The 23,455-nt window shown below is 38.8% G+C and overlaps 2 protein-coding genes and 1 non-coding gene across 4 annotated transcripts; 2 read left to right on the top strand and 1 right to left on the bottom strand.

Moving 5' to 3' along the window:
- The first annotated feature begins 10,254 nt into the window (after positions 1–10,254).
- On the top strand, positions 10,255–12,817 carry LOC143625467 (reticulon-like protein B2). The gene is made up of 5 exons (XM_077095782.1): positions 10,255–10,576; positions 11,759–11,939; positions 12,038–12,179; positions 12,268–12,337; positions 12,423–12,817. The coding sequence occupies exons 1-5, from the start codon at positions 10,396–10,398 to the stop codon at positions 12,596–12,598; spliced, it is 750 nt and encodes a 249-aa protein (XP_076951897.1). The 5' UTR covers positions 10,255–10,395; the 3' UTR covers positions 12,599–12,817.
- Positions 12,818–13,644: 827 nt separating this feature from the next.
- Positions 13,645–20,986, bottom strand: LOC143625465 (uncharacterized). Of its 2 annotated transcripts, none has more exons than XM_077095780.1 (16): positions 20,571–20,986; positions 18,663–18,784; positions 18,486–18,574; positions 18,377–18,412; positions 18,204–18,300; positions 18,083–18,125; positions 17,886–17,983; positions 17,742–17,806; positions 17,173–17,669; positions 16,592–16,649; positions 16,021–16,134; positions 15,371–15,939; positions 15,139–15,277; positions 14,998–15,066; positions 14,797–14,916; positions 13,645–14,048 (listed from the first exon to the last, which is right to left on the bottom strand). In XM_077095780.1, the coding sequence occupies exons 1-16, from the start codon at positions 20,783–20,785 to the stop codon at positions 13,935–13,937; spliced, it is 2,445 nt and encodes an 814-aa protein (XP_076951895.1). In that variant the 5' UTR covers positions 20,786–20,986; the 3' UTR covers positions 13,645–13,934. The 2 variants fall into 2 exon arrangements, with proteins under 2 accessions (XP_076951895.1, XP_076951896.1); XM_077095781.1 differs by having other exon boundaries at positions 18,204–18,291.
- A 2,385-nt stretch (positions 20,987–23,371) lies between these two features.
- TRNAL-CAA (transfer RNA leucine (anticodon CAA)) lies at positions 23,372–23,455 on the top strand. The gene has a single exon. It is a non-coding gene; the product is annotated as a tRNA-Leu (tRNA).

Below are 23,455 nucleotides of genomic sequence, written 5' to 3'. Positions count from 1 at the left end.
TTTTAAAACCAACATAATTTCACGGAGCTATCCTCCCAGACTCCGTGTGCCCCCCGAAGGCCAGCCAATCGGTCCGCTCATGATCAGGGTCTGTTGGTTTCGTCCTGCCTTGGACTCATCAGGCGAGCGGCAACAGCTCGCAACCAGCGATGCGTTCGCCGTGCAAGCACGACTAGGCATGTACGCCTTCTTTCCCGCTGATGCTATGCCCGGGGAAGTCCGGGACGAGCCAACAAACCCAAGCGTTTCAACACAAATCAAGCATCTCGATCTTCAAATATTTGGTCCGTGACAATAAGCCTCAATACAATTTAATTACATTGATCATTTAATGAAGAATAAAATGAAGTTGATAAATAAAGGAAAATTGGATTTTAATAATCTCAACTTAATGCAGTTGGCTGATAATAATCCAAGCTATGAAAATAGTTGTCACTGGTCTCAACTTTCATCCTATTTGTTTTCATTGGACATCCGTTAAAAAAATTAACGACGTTAAGTTTTTTCCAAATTTCAAATTGATTTTTTATGGCTTTTGAACGGAATGAGAATGTGAATCGACTGATTTAAAACTTAATTTGAAATTACTCTTCAAACGGCTTGATTTTTGTTAATAAAAAGTTTAAACTTCGGAATTGAAGCATCCTTTAGTCGTTTGAACCACCATTTGGACGTAAGTTTTACATTAATCGACTCGTATCCTCATTCCAATCAAAAGCCCTAAAATATCAGTTTGAAAGTTGGAAGAAACTTAATGCCGTTAAGTTTTTTTTAACGGATGTCCAATGAAAACAAATAAGATGAAAGTTGGGACCAGTGATAACTATTTTCATAGCTGGGATTATTATCAGCCAACTGCATTAAGTTGGGATTATTAAAATCCAATTCGCCATAAATAAAATTTGCATTAAGTTGGGATTATTAAAATCCAATTCGCCATAAATAAAATTTGTGTATATGAATATCTGAAAACCAAATCTTTTTATATAGAGTGAAAGTGATGATGATAAAATTTTATAGTTATTGAAGTCATAAAAAAACGTGAGAATTAATAAATCAAATAATAATAACAATAATAGATAACAAACATGCGTAACTATGTATGAAACCTTAAACGGATAAATTTGGGTTGAATTAACTGCCATACTTGAGTCGATCTTGGTATGAAGTTCAACTTAAGCTCGAGCAAACCTTGGCCTGCTAACAATATTTAAATATTGTTTTTCGTTATATCACACGAGCACCTTAGTAGTAACTTTATCATGTTAATCACCTTCTTGCTTTTACATGGAAGGTTCTTCTTTTGATTTTTAACATATTGCCTCTTTTTTTTCTCTTTTTAATGTAATAAAAAGAAAGGTAGTGTGGGAGGCACGTGAAAGAATGTGGTTGCAGCTTTGAGGTGGGCAACTTGTCCTCTTTTACATCATTTCCACTAACTTATGATTTCATTTTATTAATATATCTAAGCTTAAAAGATGATAAAACAAAGAAGCTAGCAAGATTGATTAAAATAGTAATCTAGGTTACATTAACTATATCTAAGTAACCTTGAAAAATACGGCTCAAGTCGTGGCCGGACTAACATTGTGTTAGGGGACCGAACTTCGTTCGAAGTTTGATGAAATTGTGAGTCGTCAAGATGAAAGATTGAGTTTGGTTTAAGACATGACTTCGATTCAAAAGCTTTAACGGTCCATATTATCAAATTCTTTAGAGATTTATGAAACTTCTTTTAGCGTGTTTACATTTTATTATATTAATTTTCTTTAAATTCTAAATATCATAAGGCTTGTCGGTATTTTGTATTTTCAAATAAAATACGATATTGTATTTCTACAAAACTATTTCCCCTTTTTCTTTATAAGGGGTTCTAGAAAAATATATGGCCGGTTAGTACTATATTATTATTTTTATTTAAATGTGTAATTAAATATGTTTAATATTAGAAGTCAAATAACATTTTATATCTTTTGGTGCAGTTATTGTACGCCAACGCCTTAATGTACGGTAGGTATGCGAGACGCTCAAAGGTAAAAAAACAAAGGCAACAATCTAAAACGCTCAGAAAACGCTCATAAAAACTTAATCGCTCAGTCAAAAACCTAAAACGCTCAAAAACGGTCTCCCGTGAAAAAACGTGAAAAATTGATTGATTAACCATTCAAGACTGTTTTTTTCGGTGAACCAATGATTGATTGGATATGTATTGACGATTCCGGGATGTTTGGATGTGATTTCATGGATCGATTCGTGAAAAAATGGATTCACGTACGTATTGTACGTTAAGGCATTATTGTATTGGATCTTTTCACTTATATCTTTTGACCCTAATATAAGCGTTTGACTCTTAATAACTAAGTTTTCTTCGGGGTAGTTGAAATGCATATATGAAAAAAAATTGTTTGTGTTTTAAAATAGTTAAAGGTGCTGGTCCTAACCGCACGAATCATGATAGAGGAAACTGAACACTAACCTATTAACAACCGCGCGTCGAACGGTTAATTTACTCAACACTGATATGCCGGTTTTCACCGCATAATTACGTGGAAAGTCGTAGCGTGGGGAAGGCGGCAAAACCCGCATAAACCCAAAAAACGGCAAACCTTCACGCAGGTCAGTCATAGGTAAACTTTGGTCATCCAACTAAATGAAAGTGCCGGTCCTAACCGCACAAATCATGAGAGGAAACCGAACCTATTGACAACCGCGCGTCGAACGGTTAACTTATTCAAAATACTTTAGAAAATTTCTAACAGAAGGATGAGGAAAACCTCCACGCAGGTTAGATGTAGGTAAAGTTTAGCCATCCTACTAAGTGCAAGTGACGGTCCTACCCGCACAATCACGAAAGAGGAAGCAAAACTTCAACCTATTATCTACCACGTTCAAAGGTTAACTTATTCTAAACACTTAGAAAATTTCTAAAAAGATGAGGAAAACCTCCACGCAGGTCAGATATAGGTAAAGTTTAGCCATCCTACTAAGTGCAAGTGACGGTCCTACTCGCACAATCACGAAGGAGGAAGCAAAACTTCAACCTATTATCTACCACGTTCAAAGGTTAACTTATTCTAAACACTTAGAAAATTTCTAAAAAGATGAGGAAAACCTCCACGCAGGTCAGATATAGGTAAAGTTTAGCCATCCTACTAAGTGCAAGTGACGGTCCTACCCGCACAATCACGAAGGAGGAAGCAAAACTTCAACCTATTATCTACCACGTTCAAAGGTTAACTTATTCTAAACACTTGGAAAATTGCTAATTTAAACTAAAGTATGCATGAGCAAGTCATATAACGTTTATAAAGCAAGTCATCCAGTGAAAGTAGCGGTCTTACCCGCACAAAGATTTATATTTCATAATATTCATTACAAGAATGGCCGGGTAACTACCCGCCTACAAGAATATAAATCTATACAAGCTAAACCTATCCTAACAGTGGGAAGGGATCGTCAGGATCAAGCTTCAGGACCACTTCCACTTGGACCAGCACCATCAGTAGAGCGTGGCGGTTCAAGGAAAGCTTTAAGGATAGCTAGCCCATCATCAGCAGCAGCAACTTCGTTCACCTTCTCCACCACCGGATGCGGGAAGGCGGCATACTGATTCACTGCTTGGTCATAAACAGCTTCAGTATCCACATCATACAAAGGGAAGTTGGAAGGCGGGATGCCTTTCTCAACGAACCCTAGACCAAACAGGAAGCCGGCCTTTTCCCCATCCTCATGAGAAGCGTTGAGGGCTGCGCTCATGGCATCGTCGTATGATGTGTCCGTGAAGACTCGATGCACAACCTACAAAAAAAATATACAAGTATCAAAACCTTTTCTATTTACAAAGAAAAGCGTGAAGACATTATGAAGCTAAGCTTACCTGAGACAACGCTTCTCGAAGAAGCCATTCCTTGGCAACCAGAGCCTCCTGGAGGGCAGCTTGAGCTTGGTTACGGGCGCGTTCGGCTTCACTTTTGTTAAGGTTGGCAAGCAACACTTCTTTAGCCGCAGCCTCTTCAACGCCCTTTAGCTTCCGCTCAGTATGATCAAGCACCCCCCTCTGGTCCAAGATCTCTTGGAGCTTCTTGGCGTCTTCCATCGCCAAGGCATCATGAGCCTGTTGGAGCGCCTCTAGTTTGGCTTTAAGTTCCTCATTCTCGAGGCGTAGAGGCTCAGCAACAGCTTCAGCCTTGGTGGCCCTCTCAGTTGCGTTCCGTGCAGTTTCCTTAGCCAGCCGAAGCTGTTCGTTAACAGCTTGGGCAGCCTTGGAACGGGCCTCGAGACGGGCCTGAACTTCAACCTCGAGGGCCTTGAAGGCCTTCTCCTTTTCCGCAGCCACTGCGGTAAGCCTCTTGTTCTCCTCCCGGACAGCCCGCGCCTGAGCTACTTCTTGGATGCGAGCTGCTTTTAACTTGTCGTTTTCACGACAAAGCAGCTCGACGCGCGGCTACATCCGGGCCAGGAGAATCCGCAGCTCATTGGTTAGCCTACCCTCCTGGTAGCTAGCCATTGCTTCCCCCAACGCACCACTGGGAGCTGCGTGACGAGCCCACTCCACGCACTCCACAGGCGTGCGAAGGGTTGTTCCTCGGCGGATGTTCCAGCGTGGAACATACACTTCATTGGAATCTGACACTGCAAAAAACAAAAAGCAGTTAGGAAAAGATGATATAAAAAAAAGGCCAAAAGAACCCTACGCACCTGTAGGGTCGACAACAGGCCGATAGCCGCCAAACCCATCACCTGAACCCAAGGGAAATCCATCCAAGAGGACAGGCAGATGGGAAGGAGGCAGAAGTTGGCGAGAAGCCCCAAGCATACCTGAAGGATCGGCTGTAGCTGCCGACGTCGGAGGCATGGAGGCCGCCGCGGTAGTAGAAACCAACGGAGGTGAACTCACAACCGTGGTCGCCGCTGCGGAGTCCGCAGAAAAAGTAACCGCCGGCTCAGTGAAAGATTCAGTAAATATGGCACTGACAGCCGGCGGTGATGTCATCACAGGTGGAACAGTTGGCTCAACTGGGTGAGCAACTGAACCAACTGAAGCAGGCGCAGCCGCCTGGGTCGTCGCCTCAGGTAGGCTGACCAAGCCTACCGTCATGGGTCCGGAGGTACTCCTCCCCGCTCCACCCTGGAATGCGGTAGCATCCACGCCTGCACAAGGAAGTATTAATGATGGAAAGCTATGAAGTCAAAAATAAAGGAAGTTTGTACTAACGGGTTTTCTTGAGCCTAAAAGTGCGGACAGGCGGGGACGAACCCGATGGAGCCGGCCTCTTTACGCCGCTCACCGTCATCATCCTAGGCTCTCCGGAGGTGACAGTCGTCGCAGCCTCCGGAGCAGTGGTCTTATCATCACCAGGGTTCCCCGCCACCTCCTCGCTCTCAGTCTCTGAATCAGACCGAGGCACCGGATCGGCAGTGGAGGCCACCTTCGCCTTCCCCTTCCCGCTGGCAGCCTTCTTCTTCCGCACCAACGGAGGACCATCTGCGGATTCCTCATCAGAACACAAGATTAGAGGAATTCCAGCAGAGGTTTCAGCATTGAGGGGTCGAGGGTTGAATAACGCCTTACCTGGCCGCCTGGCGCTCAGGATCTCGTGGCCTGGCGGGTAGACCTCCACGAACCGATCCGCCGTCTGTTCAAGGATGGGCAACTCGTTCTCATCTAGAGCACGAGTACCCATCCGAGCGGGACTATCAGCCTCCCGCGGATGCAGGAGCGACTACAAGTCGTTCCCCTCTGAAATAAAAGAAAAACAGTTAGAAGACAAACCTATATAAACAAAGAAGACAGAGCATACCGTAAGGGACAGAGTTCAAACCGTATTCAAGGACGATCGGGATCTTTTGCGCCTCCGCATCCTTCCACACCCGGCTCATCCCGAGCATCACCATCCCGGACTCCGCAAAGCGGTAAACCGGAGATTGGACTCGGGAAATCTTTGAGAACCATTCCGCCTCCTGGTAGTTGGAGGCGTGAAGGCTGGGGAGTGCTTGCCCATTCTTAAACTTCATGGCAAGGGGGATGGCGCGAGCGGAGATATAAAAGAACTCCCGCTTCCATGAACGAAGACTGCGCTCGGTTGCGCAAATCTTCAAACCCTTGATCCGGGTTATCAGAGTATACCACCCCTGGATGCACCTCCAAGAGTAGAAGGTCATCAGGCGGTCGACGAAGGGCTCAACGCCCAGAATCCGGCACACCCACTCGAAGTGGCGAATCTTTGCGATCGCCATCGGGTGTACCTCGGTCAGGTGTACATCGTGCCTCTCCAGAACACGGTACACAAACTTCGTCAAGGGGAACCTAAGATTCCCATAGACAAAGAATGCGGCATATACCCCGATCTTGCCTCTGGGGGCATCATACACCGTCTGATGAGGTTCAGGAAACTCAGGCTCGAAAGACTCGAGCATGAACTTCCTGACGATGTACTGATATAGATCGACAGGCAGAGCACACTGGCACTCGCCAGCAGTACTCTTGTCATCCTTGTCGGACGTGGATGACAGGTACTCGGCGTACACCCCAGCCTCCTGGGCTGTAGCCTCAAGATCGTGAGCAGAAGACATCTTGCAGGTATGAAAGAAGAGAACGATTTCAAGAGAATGCTCGACTGAAAAGGTGAGTATTCGCCGGAAATCGTTTTGAAGATGAAGAGAAAAGTGAAAGTGTGGATTACAAAGGACCCTCTCCCCCTTTATATACTAATCGCAATCAATGCGATGAATTTAATGCGGAAGAGAGAGAAATCGCAGGTGCAATGAAACTATGACACGTGGCAAAAAGCAAGCTGGCAACAGCTGTTGAAAGGACGCGTGCCATTAATTTCGCGGCCACGCGCCCGAAAAATCGCGCCCACGCGCCTGAAAAAGCGTCTGGAATGACCATGTACTGTCACATCACCATAACTTCCTGCACGTCCTGACACAGTCAGAAGAAACCGTCGGACGACGTTTCAATAGTTTGGACTGTTCTTATCCTTTCACCAACTCTTCGAATTTCAAAAATTCAAAAAGATTCAAAAGTAAGCGGGAAAATACCCCTTACCTTGGCAACCAAGTAACTGTAAGACAGGTGCGAGTACAGTGTCAAGGCAAAACCCTTCACATACTTAGCACCTGCAGGGAATTGAAGCCAAGAATACCTCGGCGACCAAGTAACTATAAGACGGGTGCGGGTACAGTGTCAAGGCAAAACCCTTCACATACTTAGCACCCGCAGGGAATTGACGCCAGGAATACCTTGGAAGTAAAGTAACCGTAAGACGAGTGCGGGTACAGTGTCAAGGCAAAACCCTTCACATACCTAGCGCTCCCGCAGGGAATTGAAACCAAGAAGGATCTTCTGGGCAATGCTTGCGGAAACGGGAATAACATCCCCGCATAGCGGGAACGTCGAGAACTACATTGTTTGAAGCTCCAAGATGGAATTGGTGGTTTTAACATAATTGATCACTATGTTCAAAACTACCAAAACCTCATGGAGAATCCACACAAGTGGGACTCAACGCTCCTGACTTGCGAGGAGGTTACAGACCTACCCGCATCATACCCAAAGATCAAGCAGGAAAGTCGGGAATTTCTGCAAGTGACATTAGGACTTCCGCGGGAAGAATCCCCATGGAAAACCTTAAAACTAAACCCTTTTCAAAACCCTTTGCTTAAGTCCAAAAGTTCACCTCACTTTATTAAACATTCATGAGAAGAACATTGGACTTGGGGGGACTTGAAGAGGTAGGTCCCAGCAGAGCCCAGTTGGACCCGCAGGACTCACCTTGAAGAGAGACGTCTGCGCAGAAACCAACTGGATCCGCAGGACCCACCATGCTCAGAGACGTGACGTCCTTACGCGCAGTACGCAAGCTGTTCCCGCAGGAAATGCCTCCCAATGGTGAAGTGCTCCGCCTGTTCCCGCAGCTGCGGATACAAGCCATCAGGGAAGGCCACCCGCGCAGCAAGGCTACATGCACAAGGCACTTAGCTCTCAATAATTCAGTAGTCACCTGAAGGAATGAGCAAAGCCGGGAACAATTCCGCACAAAGGCGGGAGGGGGAATACTCCCGCCCAAATAAGCCAGTCCGTACGATACTGGAGGATCTTTTGTACTGTACCTGACGAGGTATGGGCAAAAGATCTGACCAGAGATACGACAGCTCATTGACAACAGTATGGCGAGCAGCATGCTCTTGTACTGTACGTCACTATTAGCCGCTGCCTACTCACCAACTCCTGTCATACCACGCGCATAGCCGGCAGTTGGTGGAAAAGGAATAGTACACAGCAGGCCTGGTCACTGTCAGCCGCTGCCTACCCACCAACTACCAGCATGGCACGTGCGTAGGCCACAGTTGGTAGAACAGGAATACTATTCAGCCGGCTATACCTTCTTGGAAACCTACCTTCGGCTATAAATACCCCAAATGGTATGATCATCTAATCTCATCTTGTATCTTACATCGTATACCTGATATCTGCTCTAGCAATATCTTAATATACACTTATATTCAAGAGCAATCTAGTCTGATTCTCACACCGGAGGGTGGTCACAAGGAGGTACCCCCCCTTCTCAGTGACGAGCTCACGGTGTCTGTTTTGCAGGTTATCAGAAGAACCATCTTTGCTGGGTCTAACCCCTCGTGGGAAACATCTATTTAACCCACAAATTATCCGTAATCTGCCCGGGGTCGATTAGTGTTTCTTCAATGGGCCATTAATAATTGCATATAATAATACATGTGTCACTTAGTTGTGGAAGCTAGTTGGCCCATTGTTTATTGACGAGCTTGCAAGGTCTGTTAAGTGTTAATTCAATTGTGACACGTATTAATGTATTATATTGGTTTGTTACTTTGTTTAGGGTAAAAACAGTTCTATATAAACAAACTGAACCAAATTGAAATGGACGAGATTTTGTTTGTGTTTGTCCGTTAAACTTATGTATGATAAATGAACGGTTCAGGAACACTTTATTGAACAAAATATTGTTTATGTGATTATTCGTTAAGGAATTGAGCTTGTTTATGTTCGTCCGTGTCAGTTCATTAATTCGTAGACGGACACTAACGAACGTAACCGGACATTAAAGGGCACATATGACCACAAACGAATATGTTAGTCAAGGGATAGCAATCACTAAATCAACACAAAATCACCCAAAAATCCGGAAAACAACACATAATATCCAAAAAAATAAAATTTAACATAGTAATCATAAACATGACTATATCAAAATGGTAATAGTAAAATTTTAACAACTCAACATATATATGTAAATGAACCTAACGGACTGACATAAACAAACGTAACTGGGAACGTAAATGAACTCGAATGGACGAACCTAAACGAACACATTACCAAACGTTTACGGACACTATTGAACAAACACAACCTCTGTTCGCGTTCGTTCACTAAACTTATGGAACAAAATCATTTGTTCATGTTCGTTTATTTACTAAACAACCAAACATAAATGAATTTTGCAACTAAAAATTCACCAGATACTCGATTCGTTTAGATTGCTAGACACCATTGTGACCCTTAATTATAAATATAAACACCTAAATGAAGAAGAAAGTAATTTAAAATTTAAAAGATTAGCTTCATCATGTAAGCATAAACTTACATAAACAAAATGACAACATAACAAAGTCGAAGTGGGTAACGTGAAACTATCCTTGTAGATATCTTTTTTTTAATGTTCAACAAATAAATAATTGCTTATGTATTTCGTATGAAGTGATTTAAGAGTGGCCTAATGCAGTTGTGAAACTTGGACTAAGACACTAGGGGGGCCGGACTCAAAATGTATACAAAAAATTACAAACGAGAGGGGCCGAGGTCAATTTTTGGTCGAAAACGGCTAAATTTACACTGCGTATAAAAAAATTTCGGATGAAAACAGGTAAATTTACACCACTGCGCAAAAAAACAGGGAGGACCGCAACCACCCCGGGCCCTAAGTAAACTTCGCCTCTGACCTAATGGTATAAGGCTCACCAGCTGACCCAACCCAACCGTACGAAGTCTTTAAACACCTCCAAGTTATCCTTAATTCCGGAGAACACTCATGCGTCCGAATGCCTACTAATAGTAAAACCTAGACGACCTCAAAATCAAACCGAAAATCACAAAGATCCCGATCTTCCTTTATTAAACTACTAATTACTGCTCCGAACCTATTTACAAACCAAAGGGTTCGTAAACCACCCGAACCTCAGGCTCGGATAACACACACTCCCCTTGTTTATGACTCACCCATCATCTTCAAACTCTCTCACACATTCCTTGCGTTACCAAAACCTCTCGTGTGACGTCACCATCCGTTTCACCTTTCAACATATCAAAAGCTAACGTTTACAGATAACAATCAATCAATCAATCAATCAGTCAGCATGTCAGATCACGAAGAGCACAAGCCGGAGTCGTTAATCGAGAAGATAACGGAGAAACTACACGATTCGTCATCTTCGTCTGACTCGGATGACGACAGCAAGGTCTCCGAGTTGAAATCCAAGGTGTTCCGGCTCTTCGGTAGAGAAAAACCGGTTCATAAGGTCTTCGGCGGTGGTAAACGTATGTTTATTACGGTTATTAATTATTAATAGTTAATTCTCACTAATTTTAACTAGATCTCGTTAGTTCGTTACTTAGTTTTGTACGATTTGTGTGCTTATGAGCATCGGTTAGTAGTTTATTGATGCTATTAATACTTTATTCTCACTTATTTTACTTAATTTTGTACGATTTGTGTACGGATGAACATCAGTTAGTAGTATATATTGAATAACATTCGATTTGGATGCTAATTGACGGATCTAGGTTTTAATTTGTGTAAAATTGCTGTAATTATTATTATTATTATTATTATTGTTATCTGATTTGACTGGTAGTTACTTCCGCCGTAAGTTATAGTTCAGGTCTAGTTCGTTAAGTTAGGTTTTGATGCTAATTTATGGATCTATGCCTAATTTGTGAAAAACGTGTGTTACTGCTGTTGATAGTTAAGTCTCACTAATTTATTACTACGATCTCGTTAGTTTGATATTAATTTTTGTACGATTTGTGTATGAATGAGCATCGGTTAGTAGTATATTGATTAACATTCTTCGTTAGTTTAGATCTAGGTCTAGTTTGTGAAAAACGCTGTGTTAACAATATGTGAAAATTGTAACGATTGTAATTTGATTAGGCTCGTAGTTTCTTTCGCTGTAAGGAATGGTTTAGGTCTAATTGTGAAAGTTGCTGCGATTATTATTCGATTTGACTCATAATTTTTCCGCCAGTTTGGTAGGGAAAAACCGGTTCATAAGGTGTTTGGCTGTGAAAAACGTATGTTACAGCTCTTAATTCTCACAAATTTTAGTTAGATCTTGTAAATTCTTACTTAATTTTGTACGATTTGTGTACGAATGAGCGTTGGTTAGTAGTATATTGAATGCCGTTCTTCGTTAGGTTAGATTTTGATGCTAGTTAATAGATCTAGGTCTAATCTGTGAAAATTGCTGCGATTATTTATGATTTGATTTGGCTCGTAATTACTTACGTCGAAAGGAATAGTTTAGGTCTAATGTTGATATTATGTGATATTAAGAGATATTTTGATGATAATGTATGGATCTAGGTCTAATTTGTCAAAATTGATGCGGTTATCACTGATTCGACTTGTATTAATTTTCGTTACAAGGAATTGTGATATTAAGAGTTCAATCGGCTTTGATGTTTATGTACTCACATAACTTTTGGTTGTTTGTAAAGCGGCCGATCTGCTTCTGTGGAAGGATAAGAAGTTGTCTGGCGGGATCCTCGGCGGTGTGACGCTGATCTGGTTTCTATTCGAAGTGTTGGAATATCATTTGCTTACTCTCGTTTGCCACAGTCTGATCCTTACACTGGCAATACTGTTTTTGTGGTCAAATGCCTCAACCTTCATCCACAAGTGAGTGCTTTTAAATTTCAACAATCTGAAACTTATTTGATTTTAATAACTTTAATAATTTTTATGTTTATGCGTGATCTGATGCTTGTTTATTACAGGTCTCCACCTAAAATTCCAGAAGTTTCAGTTCCAGAGAAACCCGTTTTGGAAATTGTATCCTCACTGAGGATTGAAATTAACCACGGTTTGGCTGCTATACGCGATATTGCTTCAGGAAAAGACTTGAAGAAATTCTTATCTGTAAGCTGCAGTCTTCTACACTCAATTATATAAACAATAGACATGCATTTGTTTCTTTTTAAATTTTTTAAAAACTTTTTTTTATCAGGTTATTGCGGGCTTGTGGTTCGTGTCAATCATTAGCAACTGCTACAACTTTTTGACATTGGTCTACATATGTAAATATCCCAATACCATCTATTCATATATTTTAATGCTGCTTGTATGGGGATCCAAAACTGATATATTTAAATATTAATGCAGCGGTTGTATTACTCTTCTCGGTACCGGTAGTCTACGACAAGTATGAGGATAAGATAGATCCACTTGCGGAGAAAGCATGGATCGAAATCAAGAAACAATACGCGGTCCTCGATGCAAAGGTGTTGTGTAAGATCCCAAGATCCTTGAAAGAATTGAAAGAGAAGAAAAGGGTTTAAGAATGCAAGATGAAATATTGGTAGGTGTGTTTTATATTATGATGTTGGTTTTCGGGTCAGATATGAGTTTGAATGTTTGATGACACCTTTCTGCCCAGTATAATTTTAATGTTTTTTTTTTCTGTTTTTGTTTTGTTTTGTTATGTTATGGTGATATTATGTTTTATACATGGTGTTACAGTTTTTGTGAATGTGGCACTTTGTTTTGAGAATTGATTTAAGTGTGAAGTCTTTGTGAAAGTAGTTTTTGTGGTTAATGTTTACTAAATGTTAGTACTAGGCGTGCAAACAAACTGTGCTCAAGCTTGTCTATGCTTGAGATTGGCTCGTTTTATTCGTGAAAGTATATACTTGGCTCATTTCGCGATGTATATCTAAACCTTGAGCTCTAGCTCCTCTTATAAGTTCGAGCCGCTTTTAAGTGTATCGGCTTGTTTAGTTGTTTACATCCTGTATGCTATCAAATACCCATGGATGCTACCTATACCAATTACTTTGGAGTGAATAACCCTAGACATCTGGAACAACTAGAGATGCATAATAGAAAACCGGTTTCACTAGCCGAAACCTGACCTGACCTGGAGCTGGTTCTAGTTTTTGAATCAAAACCGCTTTTGAGGAACCAGCTCTATATGTTAAGAGTGAACACACTAAACAACTTAACCGAAAACGACAAACAAACATCTTTCCTAAACAACTTAGCCGAAAACGTCAAACAAGCATCTTACCTAAGCAACTTGGCCGAAAACGACTTGTTAAAGTATCAAAAAAACGTATATTGTAGTTTCTTAAATCTATTTTTCTAAAGAGTATCTGGTTATATGATTCTTTCAATTTAGAACTTACATTTATACAAACCGGTTCCAAACACAAAACGAATCCATCCTCACCCAAACTGATACCGGGTGGGTGGGTGGGGGTGCAAACCAGTTTGGTTGGGGTCTTCTATACTGTTGAATTGGTTCCAACCCAAACTGCTTTCGGGTTTGGATCCGATTTGTGCACCTCTAGGAACAACCATATCCAATCGTACAAGAACTTTATTACATCCATTAGACAAAATGTAGTATCACACAACAACAAAACACATAAGACCATTCCAAGTACAGTTCACAGCTACCTCCACAAAAATCAAACATATTGTTTTTATGTAGAAAACAACACATTTAAACAATGTTACAACACACATAATGACCATTCAGTAGTTTGCTTCAACATAGCTTTCTCACAAACTTTAGTCCCTTGATGTTGTTCCTGATTGCTGGCTAGAACATGTTTATTGGGTACATGAGATATGGTACTTGATACATTGTCTGCTCAGTCAGATGGTGAATATTTAGAGGAAATATGATAATTGCTCCTTCTTCCTTGAACCTCCCTCCCCGTACTGCTCGTTCCATTGTTTCAACTCGTTCATTACTGTTCCCTCGGACGCAAAGCTTGCCGCCACCTATATATCCGAAATATATGACACCACAATAATATATATTCCATATTCAAGTATGGGTTTGGATCAAATACAAACAAAATTAACTTGTTAACCGTGCAAATCAAGTAGTGTAATTATATATAGCACGATGTATTTACATAATTACACTATTTGTATTTTTGTATATATAATACACTACTTGATTCTCGCACAGTTATCATGTTAATTTAATTTGTACTTTTAACTTTCCCCTTCAAGAATATATTGAACCTCAAAAACATTTGTGTTTATATAGTTGATTTTGTTTTATTAACTAGTTTTTGATGTTTTCAGTTACTATTAGTATGATAAGAAAATTACACACCCTGCTTGCGGTGCGCGCATGTAATGTATATATGTGTGAACCCTAAGGTGGGCTAAAGTTAAATTGCACTAATTTTGACATCATTATACTAATCTCGTAAAAATAACGTTAAAAGTGGCGGAAGGTTAATCAAGCATCATGTGGTGGCGTTGAATGCCGAAAGACAAGGGTACATGCACCAATCGGCTGATGTCTCGATGGTTGAGTGTTATGTCCCTTATGTCCAAGGCATGATGCAAAACTACTATCAAGCTGGGGTGTCTCACGGGAAGCAGCCTCTCTTTTTCTATGGGGTAGGTGTAAGGTTGTCTACATCTTACCCTCCTCAAACCCTACCATAGATTTGCTATTGGTGGGATTTACTGAGTACGATGATGATGATGATGATAATAATAAGAAAGTTACCTGATTCTTGGCTTCCCTAAAGTCCTCCATCTTCAATGGCCTGATCGTAATAACCTTCTCTTCCGTATTCACTTCCGGAGACTCGGGCTCTTCACCGCTCTCAGCTAACCGTTTCTTCTCCTAAAAGTTTAAAAATACACCGCTCGTCAATCACGTGTAAACAAAAAAGAATATGGTACTTATGTAGATTGAAACACTTACAAGATCCTTCAATCTCTCTTGTTGTATCAACTCCCTAACCGGCCGATAAGCAGCCGTGGTACACAAATTCTGTATCGTCCAAAACATTAAAACTAGTTAATATCCAAACAAACACTTATTAAACCATAAAAACTAAACTACCTTCAAATCACTTCCGGTATATCCTTCTGTCATCGTTGCAACCTCCCTTAAGTTCAACCCGTCGTCAATATGCTCTTTCGCCAAAAGTGTCCTCAATATCATTTCCCTATTTTCCACCGACGGTAACCCAACCATAATCCTGTTCATTATTAAAAAAAAACCGAACATCAAATCACATTTTCTTAATACCAAGAATGTAAATTTGTCAACTTGTATAATAATGAACGATTACCTTCGTTCAAAGCGTCTAATAATCGCCTCGTCAAGGTCAAAAGGCCGATTAGTTGCAGCCAAAACAAGAATCCTCTCACCCGGTTTAGTCAACAACCCGTCCCAATGAGTCATGAACTCATTCTTAATCTTCCTCATGGCTTCATGCTCCCCGGCTCTCGACCGTTGACCAAGCATACTATCCACCTCATCAACAAATATTATCGTCGGCGACACCTTAGCCGCGAGTGTAAACAAAGCTCGAACGTTCTTCTCGTCTTCACCGAACCACTTTGAAGTAATGGTAGACATCGAAACGTTAATGAAACTCGCTCCCGCCTCGTTGGCGATCGCCTTTGCAAGCATGGTTTTCCCTGTGCCAGGTGGACCGAATAATAATATCCCTCTGCATGGCTTTAACAGACCTCCTATGAACAAGTCGGGTCTTCTTAACGGTAACATTACTAGCTCTTGAAGTGACTCTTTAATGTTGTCTAGTGCGCCGATATCGGAAAATGTCACACCGATCTCACTTGCGGGTATCACTTCCGGCCTTATGCGTTTTTCAAACTCGTTGTCAGCAGGCACTCCCTAAAATATAAATTTATAAAATTATAACTTATAAATAGAGAATCATAATCAAAGCATATTACAAAAACATATTAGGCTTACGGGAGCTTTTGGTGCTGCGGGTGGCATGTTATCAGTATTCTTAGGACCGGAAGCTTCTGCTTCACTAGCACGGGTGCTTTCAGCTTTGGTTTCTTGTTTCGGGACACCAGCATCCTACAATAAATGTATAGATGTTGCAATGTTAAGCACGTAAACGAACCGAACGATCAGTGAACAGTTTGTCAACGAAGTTCGTTTATTTGATAAACGAACATGAACAAAAAAACTTGTTCGTTAGTTTATGTTCGTTATGTTACGTCCGTTAATATATTTATTTGAATATTTTTGGCTCATTACAACTTAATCTAGTTTTAGTAACATTTTAGGCCCAACACGTTGAACTACATATTACCTTTTAACTAATTTTAGCTCAGTAATGTTTACATTCGTGAACCGTTTGTTTATATTATTTACAACATAAACAAACACAGCCTTAACGAACGAATACAAACAAGAAAACCCTTGTTTGTTTTATTGTTCGTGTTTCATTGTTTGTTCAAAAAAAGTTAATAAATGAATACGAACATGCTTCGTTCGTAAGATATAAAATTGGAAGGTGAATATTATTTACCTTTGAGGTGTCCTTAACAGTTTTACCTTCCTGGAACAGACTCAATCCATGAGACAAACTGTTTAAATCAGGTTATAACACAAGTCAACAAAAATATTTAACTTCATAAAAAAAAAAAAAGAGTGAATTGCGGTTTTCGTCCCTGTGGTTTGTCTAAATCTGCAGTTTTAGTCCAGTAGTTTCAAATTTGTGATTTTCGTCACCGTGGTTTCATTTCACTTGCATATAAACCCGACCCCACCCAATCCCGTTAAGTCTGGTCGTTAAACCCATCAATGTGCCCCTCACGTGAGGGACAGTTTTATACACCCAATCCCTCACGTGAGAGGGCTTTCGATTTAGGGTCGGGATTTATTTGGGGAGAAAAAAGACAAAACTGCCCCTCACGTGAGGGGCACACTGATGGGTAAACGAAAAGACCTAACGGGATCAGTGGGGTCGGGTTTATATGCAAGTGAAATGAAACCACAGGGATAAAAATCGCAAATTTGAAGCTGTTGGACTAAAATTGTAGATTTGGACAAACCACAGGTGCGAAAACTGCAGTTTAGTAAAAAAAAACATAAAATAACAAACCAGACCTTGCAGAAGATATAACTAGCTTCCCATTACGATACTCCGGATTCTTAGTATGTGTCAAATGATACGAAATAGCCGATACCACAATCTCCTCAATATACTTGCTAAGATCAATCGTATCCGCCACACAAATAGACGCAAGATCATCACAGTCGAGATCATTAGCCGCAAGCACTTCACTAATATGATTTCTATTATCTTGAAACTGGATCATCTTCATATCTTCCTCAAGTTGACTTTTCCAACTGACCAAATGATTTTCTTCTTTCGGAGGTTTGATTTCGATATTATACGGGAATACAGAAGTAATTCTATCATCTAGTTCGCGGTAGTCTTTTTCTTGGTCCACGACTTGTGACCCGATGATCAGAACCGGTCCAGATATCTTTTTTAACATGTTTTGGAATAATGTGTATAGTCTTTGTGATCTGCATAGCAGCTTCTCGACGTCTCGAACGTATAACACCATAGGACTGTTCTTGGATATGAAAGTTATAACCTTTTTTCAAGGAAATAATGTTATTAAGAATATTTTCGATATTAAAGGCGGCATCGTAGACTAGTAGTATACCTTGTATAAGGTTTGTATAAAAAGCTTCTCGTCGAAAGCCAAGCTGCTTGTTCGCCTAAGCGGAGCTGAGAAAAAAAGATTTTTAATCTTTACAATAAGCATAAATGATTTTTGAAATATTATTATTTTAGATAAATAATTTACATGGATTTGTTGGACATCTTGTAGCAAGCTCTTCCATATTAGTCGACGAAGACGCGTTTCTCCTAAGATTTGGAGGATTTGAGAACGCTTCGGCCCCCCTACATATAAAAAAGTGAAATGTTAAATATTAAAAAAGTTGACAACCGTATTGCAATATTATTATCAACCGAAACTGTATGCCTGTATGGCATACATACCTTGATCCGAAATCAGAAACACTGCTTTGTCTACGTAACGTTCCTGAAATAATAAAAACATGATTATAACATTTTCTTGGCTATGATATAGATGGTGAACAGAAGAACTAAATTGAGAAACCTTTCGCTTCGTTGTTGGTTTGAAACATAGATAGTGTTGATCCAAGCAACTCGGACATTCGTGCCAAGGTTGTTTCTGAAGTGGACCTCTGAAATGCCTATATAAAAACATGTTCATGAACATAATAATAATAATTACACAAAAGAGTAATATAGTTAAAAAGAAATGCGTACGGTTTCTTTAGAGGAAGATCCATATTTGCTTTGGACCTAATAAGAATTTATCAAGATCGAAAATTAGTAAATTTAAGTAGTAGAAAATATTATTAATATGCGGACTCACCTTAAGTGAGAAATCCGTGACATCTAGCAATAACAACTTCGCTTCGAAATAATGAGCCAAAGCTTTGGCAAGCATTTGTTGGTAAGATTCTGCAAGTAAAAAAAATACGTAAAATTAGACAATGCCGATATTATTAAATATTAAATATGTTTAAGCGTGACAAAACGTTTAATTTACCTGCGGGTCCGGATAACAATATAGTTCGACTCGCTGGAGAAAGGTTCCTTGTATGCTTCGCGAAATCGATGTTTTTCAGATAAACGAAGGCGGCACTTGTAAGTAAAACTCTTGTTTGCTTGCTGTTATAATAAATCAATTAAAAAAGGTAAGCTGACTCACTACACATTTTTATATATATCGATAACAAAAAAAAAATCATGGATCCGCACGATCTAACGTAAATATAAGATACATATATTTAAATAGTGATATCAACAATATAAGATGCACGTCTTTAAATAGTGATAACAAAATACAATAGTGAAAATTCTCAAATAACCATTTTGACCAACTAGTTTTTTAAGAACGTCTATAAAAATAAAAATTCCAAAAATATCCACTTGGAAGCGGTTGGACCGCCCCTTTTCCAACTAACATCCTCACAAATTGAAAGCCAATAAAATCTAGCCACTTGTTGCAACAAATTGTTCGGTCTAACCAATCCCTAAAGAACTTGACTAAAAATAATCGGGATTGGTCGGACAAAACAATTTCGTGACGTGTGGCTAAATTTTACTGGCTATTAGTTTATGAGGATGACGGTTGGAAAAAAAGACTGTCTTAACCGTTTTCTTTGATTTTCATAGATATTCTTAGAAGCCAGCCGGTCAAAATGGTTATTTTGTGAATTTTACCAATAAAATATCACCCAGTATCCAACGTGAATATAAGATGTTTTTCAATTTAAGATTAAATACGTGTAAAGTGGCAGCTCATCATTGTGATGGTACATAGAATTTATTTTCCTATGTACGTGTACAAAGATTTACTAAAGAAAAGAAACAAAGGCTGGTCCATAGTGTGCATATGAAAGAAGACAAACTATCCTTTGAAATGAGTCACCCATTTGTAAATTATTATTATTATTATTATTATTATTATTATTATTAGATGTGTGAGTGTGACTAAACACTTAGCCATGTGCCCAACATCACCAACATACTAAAAGATTATAGTGTGTTGTAAAATATCTATTGACCCCCATAAAAAAATTACTAAAACATTTTAAAAGAAGCACAAAATAGTCATTTTCATCACATAAATATATAGATATAAAAATAGGGGACTTTATAAGCTTATCTTTTTTAGTATGAATAGTATATGACCATGTGTTGCGCGTAAATCTAAAAGATAAGGCTCGAATCTGACTCGAGCTTCACAAATAGATAGACATAGACGAAAAAGACATTTTTAAGGACACTAATCAAATACTCGAATCCGTTTAGCATATTGTTTATCATAGGCTTACGAAAATAACGACTTCTTTGAGTAAGCAAATCTAAAATTAAGATGCTTGAATCAAATTCACGAATTCTATATTTCTTGTGTTTTCTATACTAAAATTCATATACTCAAATCAGATTCGCATAACTTAAATTATCGGGCTTGCAAAAATGAATTTTTAGGAATATTCAAATCTCAAAAATATATACTAGAATAATATTTGCATATATTTTTTTCTACTAATAGTTTTGACGAATAAAACTACATATATATACGCAACTACGTAAGAATTTTTAAAGTTTATGCTAAATCGCCATACATCTATTCCTTGACGACTAGTAATTCATCCAAATCCAATTCATTTTCTATTTAATTAAATTAAAACGGAAGCACTAAATGTAACTTTTAAACGACTTAATTTTACAATAAAAAAAAAGATAAAAAGGTTAGCAGCACAACTTTCTGTCTATTTGTTTTTATTTCAGTGTAAACACTAATGAATTGAATTTGAATCGAAATCAAAACTACTAATTTTGCTATCCAAAAAAGATAAAAAAAAGCTGGCAGCTCAACTTGTTGTCCGTTTACCTACCAAAACAGTAACATAATTGAATTTGAATCAGAATCGAAACTAGTATATACCTTAAATAATACGGAAACTCGTCGAACGTGATCTTACTATCTTTGCCATCAACAATCATACTAAGCATCTCCCGCTCCATGGTCTGGGGAGTAAGTCCGATTCCGGACGAATCGTCACCGCCCATCCATCGACTCATTGTCTTCCCCATCCCAAGTCCAACTCCCACTCCCAGTCCCACACTCAAAGCCGACATAAACAAATGCTTGTTCTCCATCTCTCCTTATTCCAAACTTTCAACAATATCAGATCTACCTCACAATATTATTATAGCACACTTGATGACACTCGAGTTGATATATATATAAACACATATATATATAAATAAGTGGAGTATTGTAGTATTGAGTTACCGAGAAACGTTACTGCAACGTTTCTCGGTATCACAATATAGCAAAACACTCCATGGGTGTGTTTTGCTATATTAATATTTAGTTACAAGTTTATATATGTGTATATATAGGTGTGGTTTTTGTTTTGTTTAATATATGTATGGGTTTTGTGGTTGTAAAGTTGATCATACAAAGTTGAAATAACGGAAGGAAGGTGTGTTTGCCGTTGTTGTTGGTGGTGGAGATGGTGGCGACGGTGATGGTGGTGGTGGTGGTGGTGGTTATGGAAGGAATGTAAATAAGAGTGGTTTGCCGCTTTATTTTGTGAGGGGTTCAATTACCAAGATACATGAAATGTTATGGCGGTTCACGAGCTACTCACGTGACAATCATATCAATCCAAACGTTATATATATATGTATTAGATCTTTTCAAAAGTTTTTTACAGCGAGAAGTGAAGGTGTAACTCTATTAATCACTAATTTCACTTTATTTCTTATGTGTAGGCAAGGTTGCAAAAGTCGGTAGGCGGACCCTAGGCGGCCGACTGGGGAGTTGGGTGTACTCGGAGAGTACTCGGACATGGTAAATATAAAGAAAATTGGTTTTTGAATATTATATATATGTCGAATATTATAAATTTACTAATATTTGTAACAAAATAGGTAAAGATCAATACAAAAAAAGAGAAATACGTTTTTAAATAACAAATTATTCTAAAAATTGTTAGTCATTAAGTAAAAAAATGATATTTATTCTTTAATATTAAAGAAATACGAGCTATGTTTTATTTTCTTAAGCCAAAATCGGCCCAATTTTACCGACTAAATGCGATTTTGACTAAGGTTGACCACCTTTAATCAATTCTTAGTAACTAGGCGGAATTAAAGCAACTCACAACGGCGACATACCTTGTAGCGAGTACTCGGGGTGTACTCGGCCTTGGAAACCTACTTTTACAACATTGTGTGTAGGTGCGTTGTGTAGGTGCATATGTATGTGTGTAGGTACGTATGTTTGTATATGTGTACGTATGTTTGTATGTGTGTAGGTACATAGGTTTGAATGTGGCTCGGTACATTTATATGTTTGTAGGTTGGTTTGAATGTGTAATTAAGACATAAATACAACCAACTTACATATATATATGTAACATCATATGAAAGGGAGTGAAATCAGGGATTAATGGAGTTATACATTCACTTCTCGTTATAATATCACTTCTCGCAAGATCCATCATATATATATATATATTGTACAATAATTGATTAACGTATGATAGGTACATGAGACGTTTAAAGGCAAAAATACTAAAACGTTCCGCAAAAAACATAAAACGATCAGTCAAAAACATAAAACGCTAAAAAACGGTTTTCGTGAAAAAAAGAAAAAAATAGATCGATTAACGATCCAAAACTGTTTTTTTTTTCGGTGAACCAATGATTAATTGGATATGTATTGACGATTCTAAGATGTGGGAATGTGATTTCATAGATCGATTTCGTGAAAATAAATATTCATGTACCTATTATACGTTAATGTATTATCGTATTCCATATTTTCTATTTAAAATACATATAAATAACAACAGAAAATAAACGGAACAAAATCCAGTTCCATGATACCCTGAACCGGGGGACTGGCAGGCACACCAAACGTAGTAAGGGGAAATGTCAGACCGCCGATATTTGATCCAATTGCTATTAAGGAAACCACTTTTTTAGTGTTTGAATTTACTAACTTTCCTTATCTACCTCCAACCTGCACAATATTAAAATATAATAAAATAAACTATTATATTTTGGCTATTTTCTAATAGAAATACTTTGTATAACTTTTTATTTTAATTCATATTATTATTATTATTATTTTTTTTTGGATGATCTTTTTATACTTCATAGAAACATCCAAACGATTTACAATGAAGTGGCAGTTAAGCGGGCAACAAGCTGTGTCGCAACCCTCTTTTGGATAGCAAACCCAATCCGACTAAAAACAAAGTTTCGATTCATATTATTATATATATGTTTTTTTTGGAACCGGGTGTTTATTGGAAACGGTTTTACATTCCTAAGAATTGAGGTAAAGTTTATCTACAATGTATCTCATTTATTCTAGACCTAACCAATAGCTTATTAGCTACTTGTAGGATTTACTTTGTGTATGATTGTATTGTTTTTCTATGTATGCGATCTTACCTCGATAAGTGTCATAATCTCATTTGATTATGCGATGTAAGTAAAACATTCGATAATCATGTAATAATTTTATGACATCAAAATAATCAACATAAAACATTAACATAGTTATCATATATTATATTATTTTTGTTATAATATATAACTTTGCACTCATTTTAAGAAGCACTATGATATATTTCAGTGCAAACAATATTTAAAAATAAAACGTTCAATTTAATATTTTCATGTTTGCTTGTATTTTAAACTATGTTTGGCAAAAGTTAGCAAATAGTCAGGATGGCCGAGTGGTCTAAGGCGCCTGACTCAAGTTCTGGTCTCCGAAAGGGGGCGTGGGTTCAAATCCCACTTCTGACA

The sequence above is a fragment of the Bidens hawaiensis genome, unplaced genomic scaffold (genome assembly GCF_021521415.1).
Source record: "Bidens hawaiensis isolate Kalapana, Puna unplaced genomic scaffold, B.hawaiensis_p1.1 tig00004105_1, whole genome shotgun sequence".
Lineage (NCBI taxonomy): Eukaryota > Viridiplantae > Streptophyta > Magnoliopsida > Asterales > Asteraceae > Bidens > Bidens hawaiensis.
The sequence above is the reverse complement of the archived record's forward strand: the minus strand, read 5'-3'. Positions and strand labels throughout refer to the sequence as shown.

What these genes read in the sequence shown, in the direction of transcription:
- LOC143625467 (XM_077095782.1), top strand. Translation starts at nt 10,396, where the DNA reads ATGTCAGATCACGAAGAGCACAAGCCGGAGTCGTTAATCGAGAAGATA. An exon ending in GGTCTTCGGCGGTGGTAAAC is followed by an intron (nt 10,577 to 11,758) that starts GTATGTTTATTA and finishes TTGTTTGTAAAG; the next exon opens with CGGCCGATCTGCTTCTGTGG. An exon ending in ACTTGAAGAAATTCTTATCT is followed by an intron (nt 12,180 to 12,267) that starts GTAAGCTGCAGT and finishes TTTTTTTATCAG; the next exon opens with GTTATTGCGGGCTTGTGGTT.
- LOC143625465 (XM_077095780.1), bottom strand. Translation starts at nt 20,785, where the DNA reads ATGGAGAACAAGCATTTGTTTATGTCGGCTTTGAGTGTGGGACTGGGA. An exon ending in CTGTTAAGGACACCTCAAAG is followed by an intron (nt 16,135 to 16,591) that starts GTAAATAATATT and finishes CATTTATTGTAG; the next exon opens with GATGCTGGTGTCCCGAAACA. An exon ending in CCGCAGCACCAAAAGCTCCC is followed by an intron (nt 15,940 to 16,020) that starts GTAAGCCTAATA and finishes TTTATATTTTAG; the next exon opens with GGAGTGCCTGCTGACAACGA.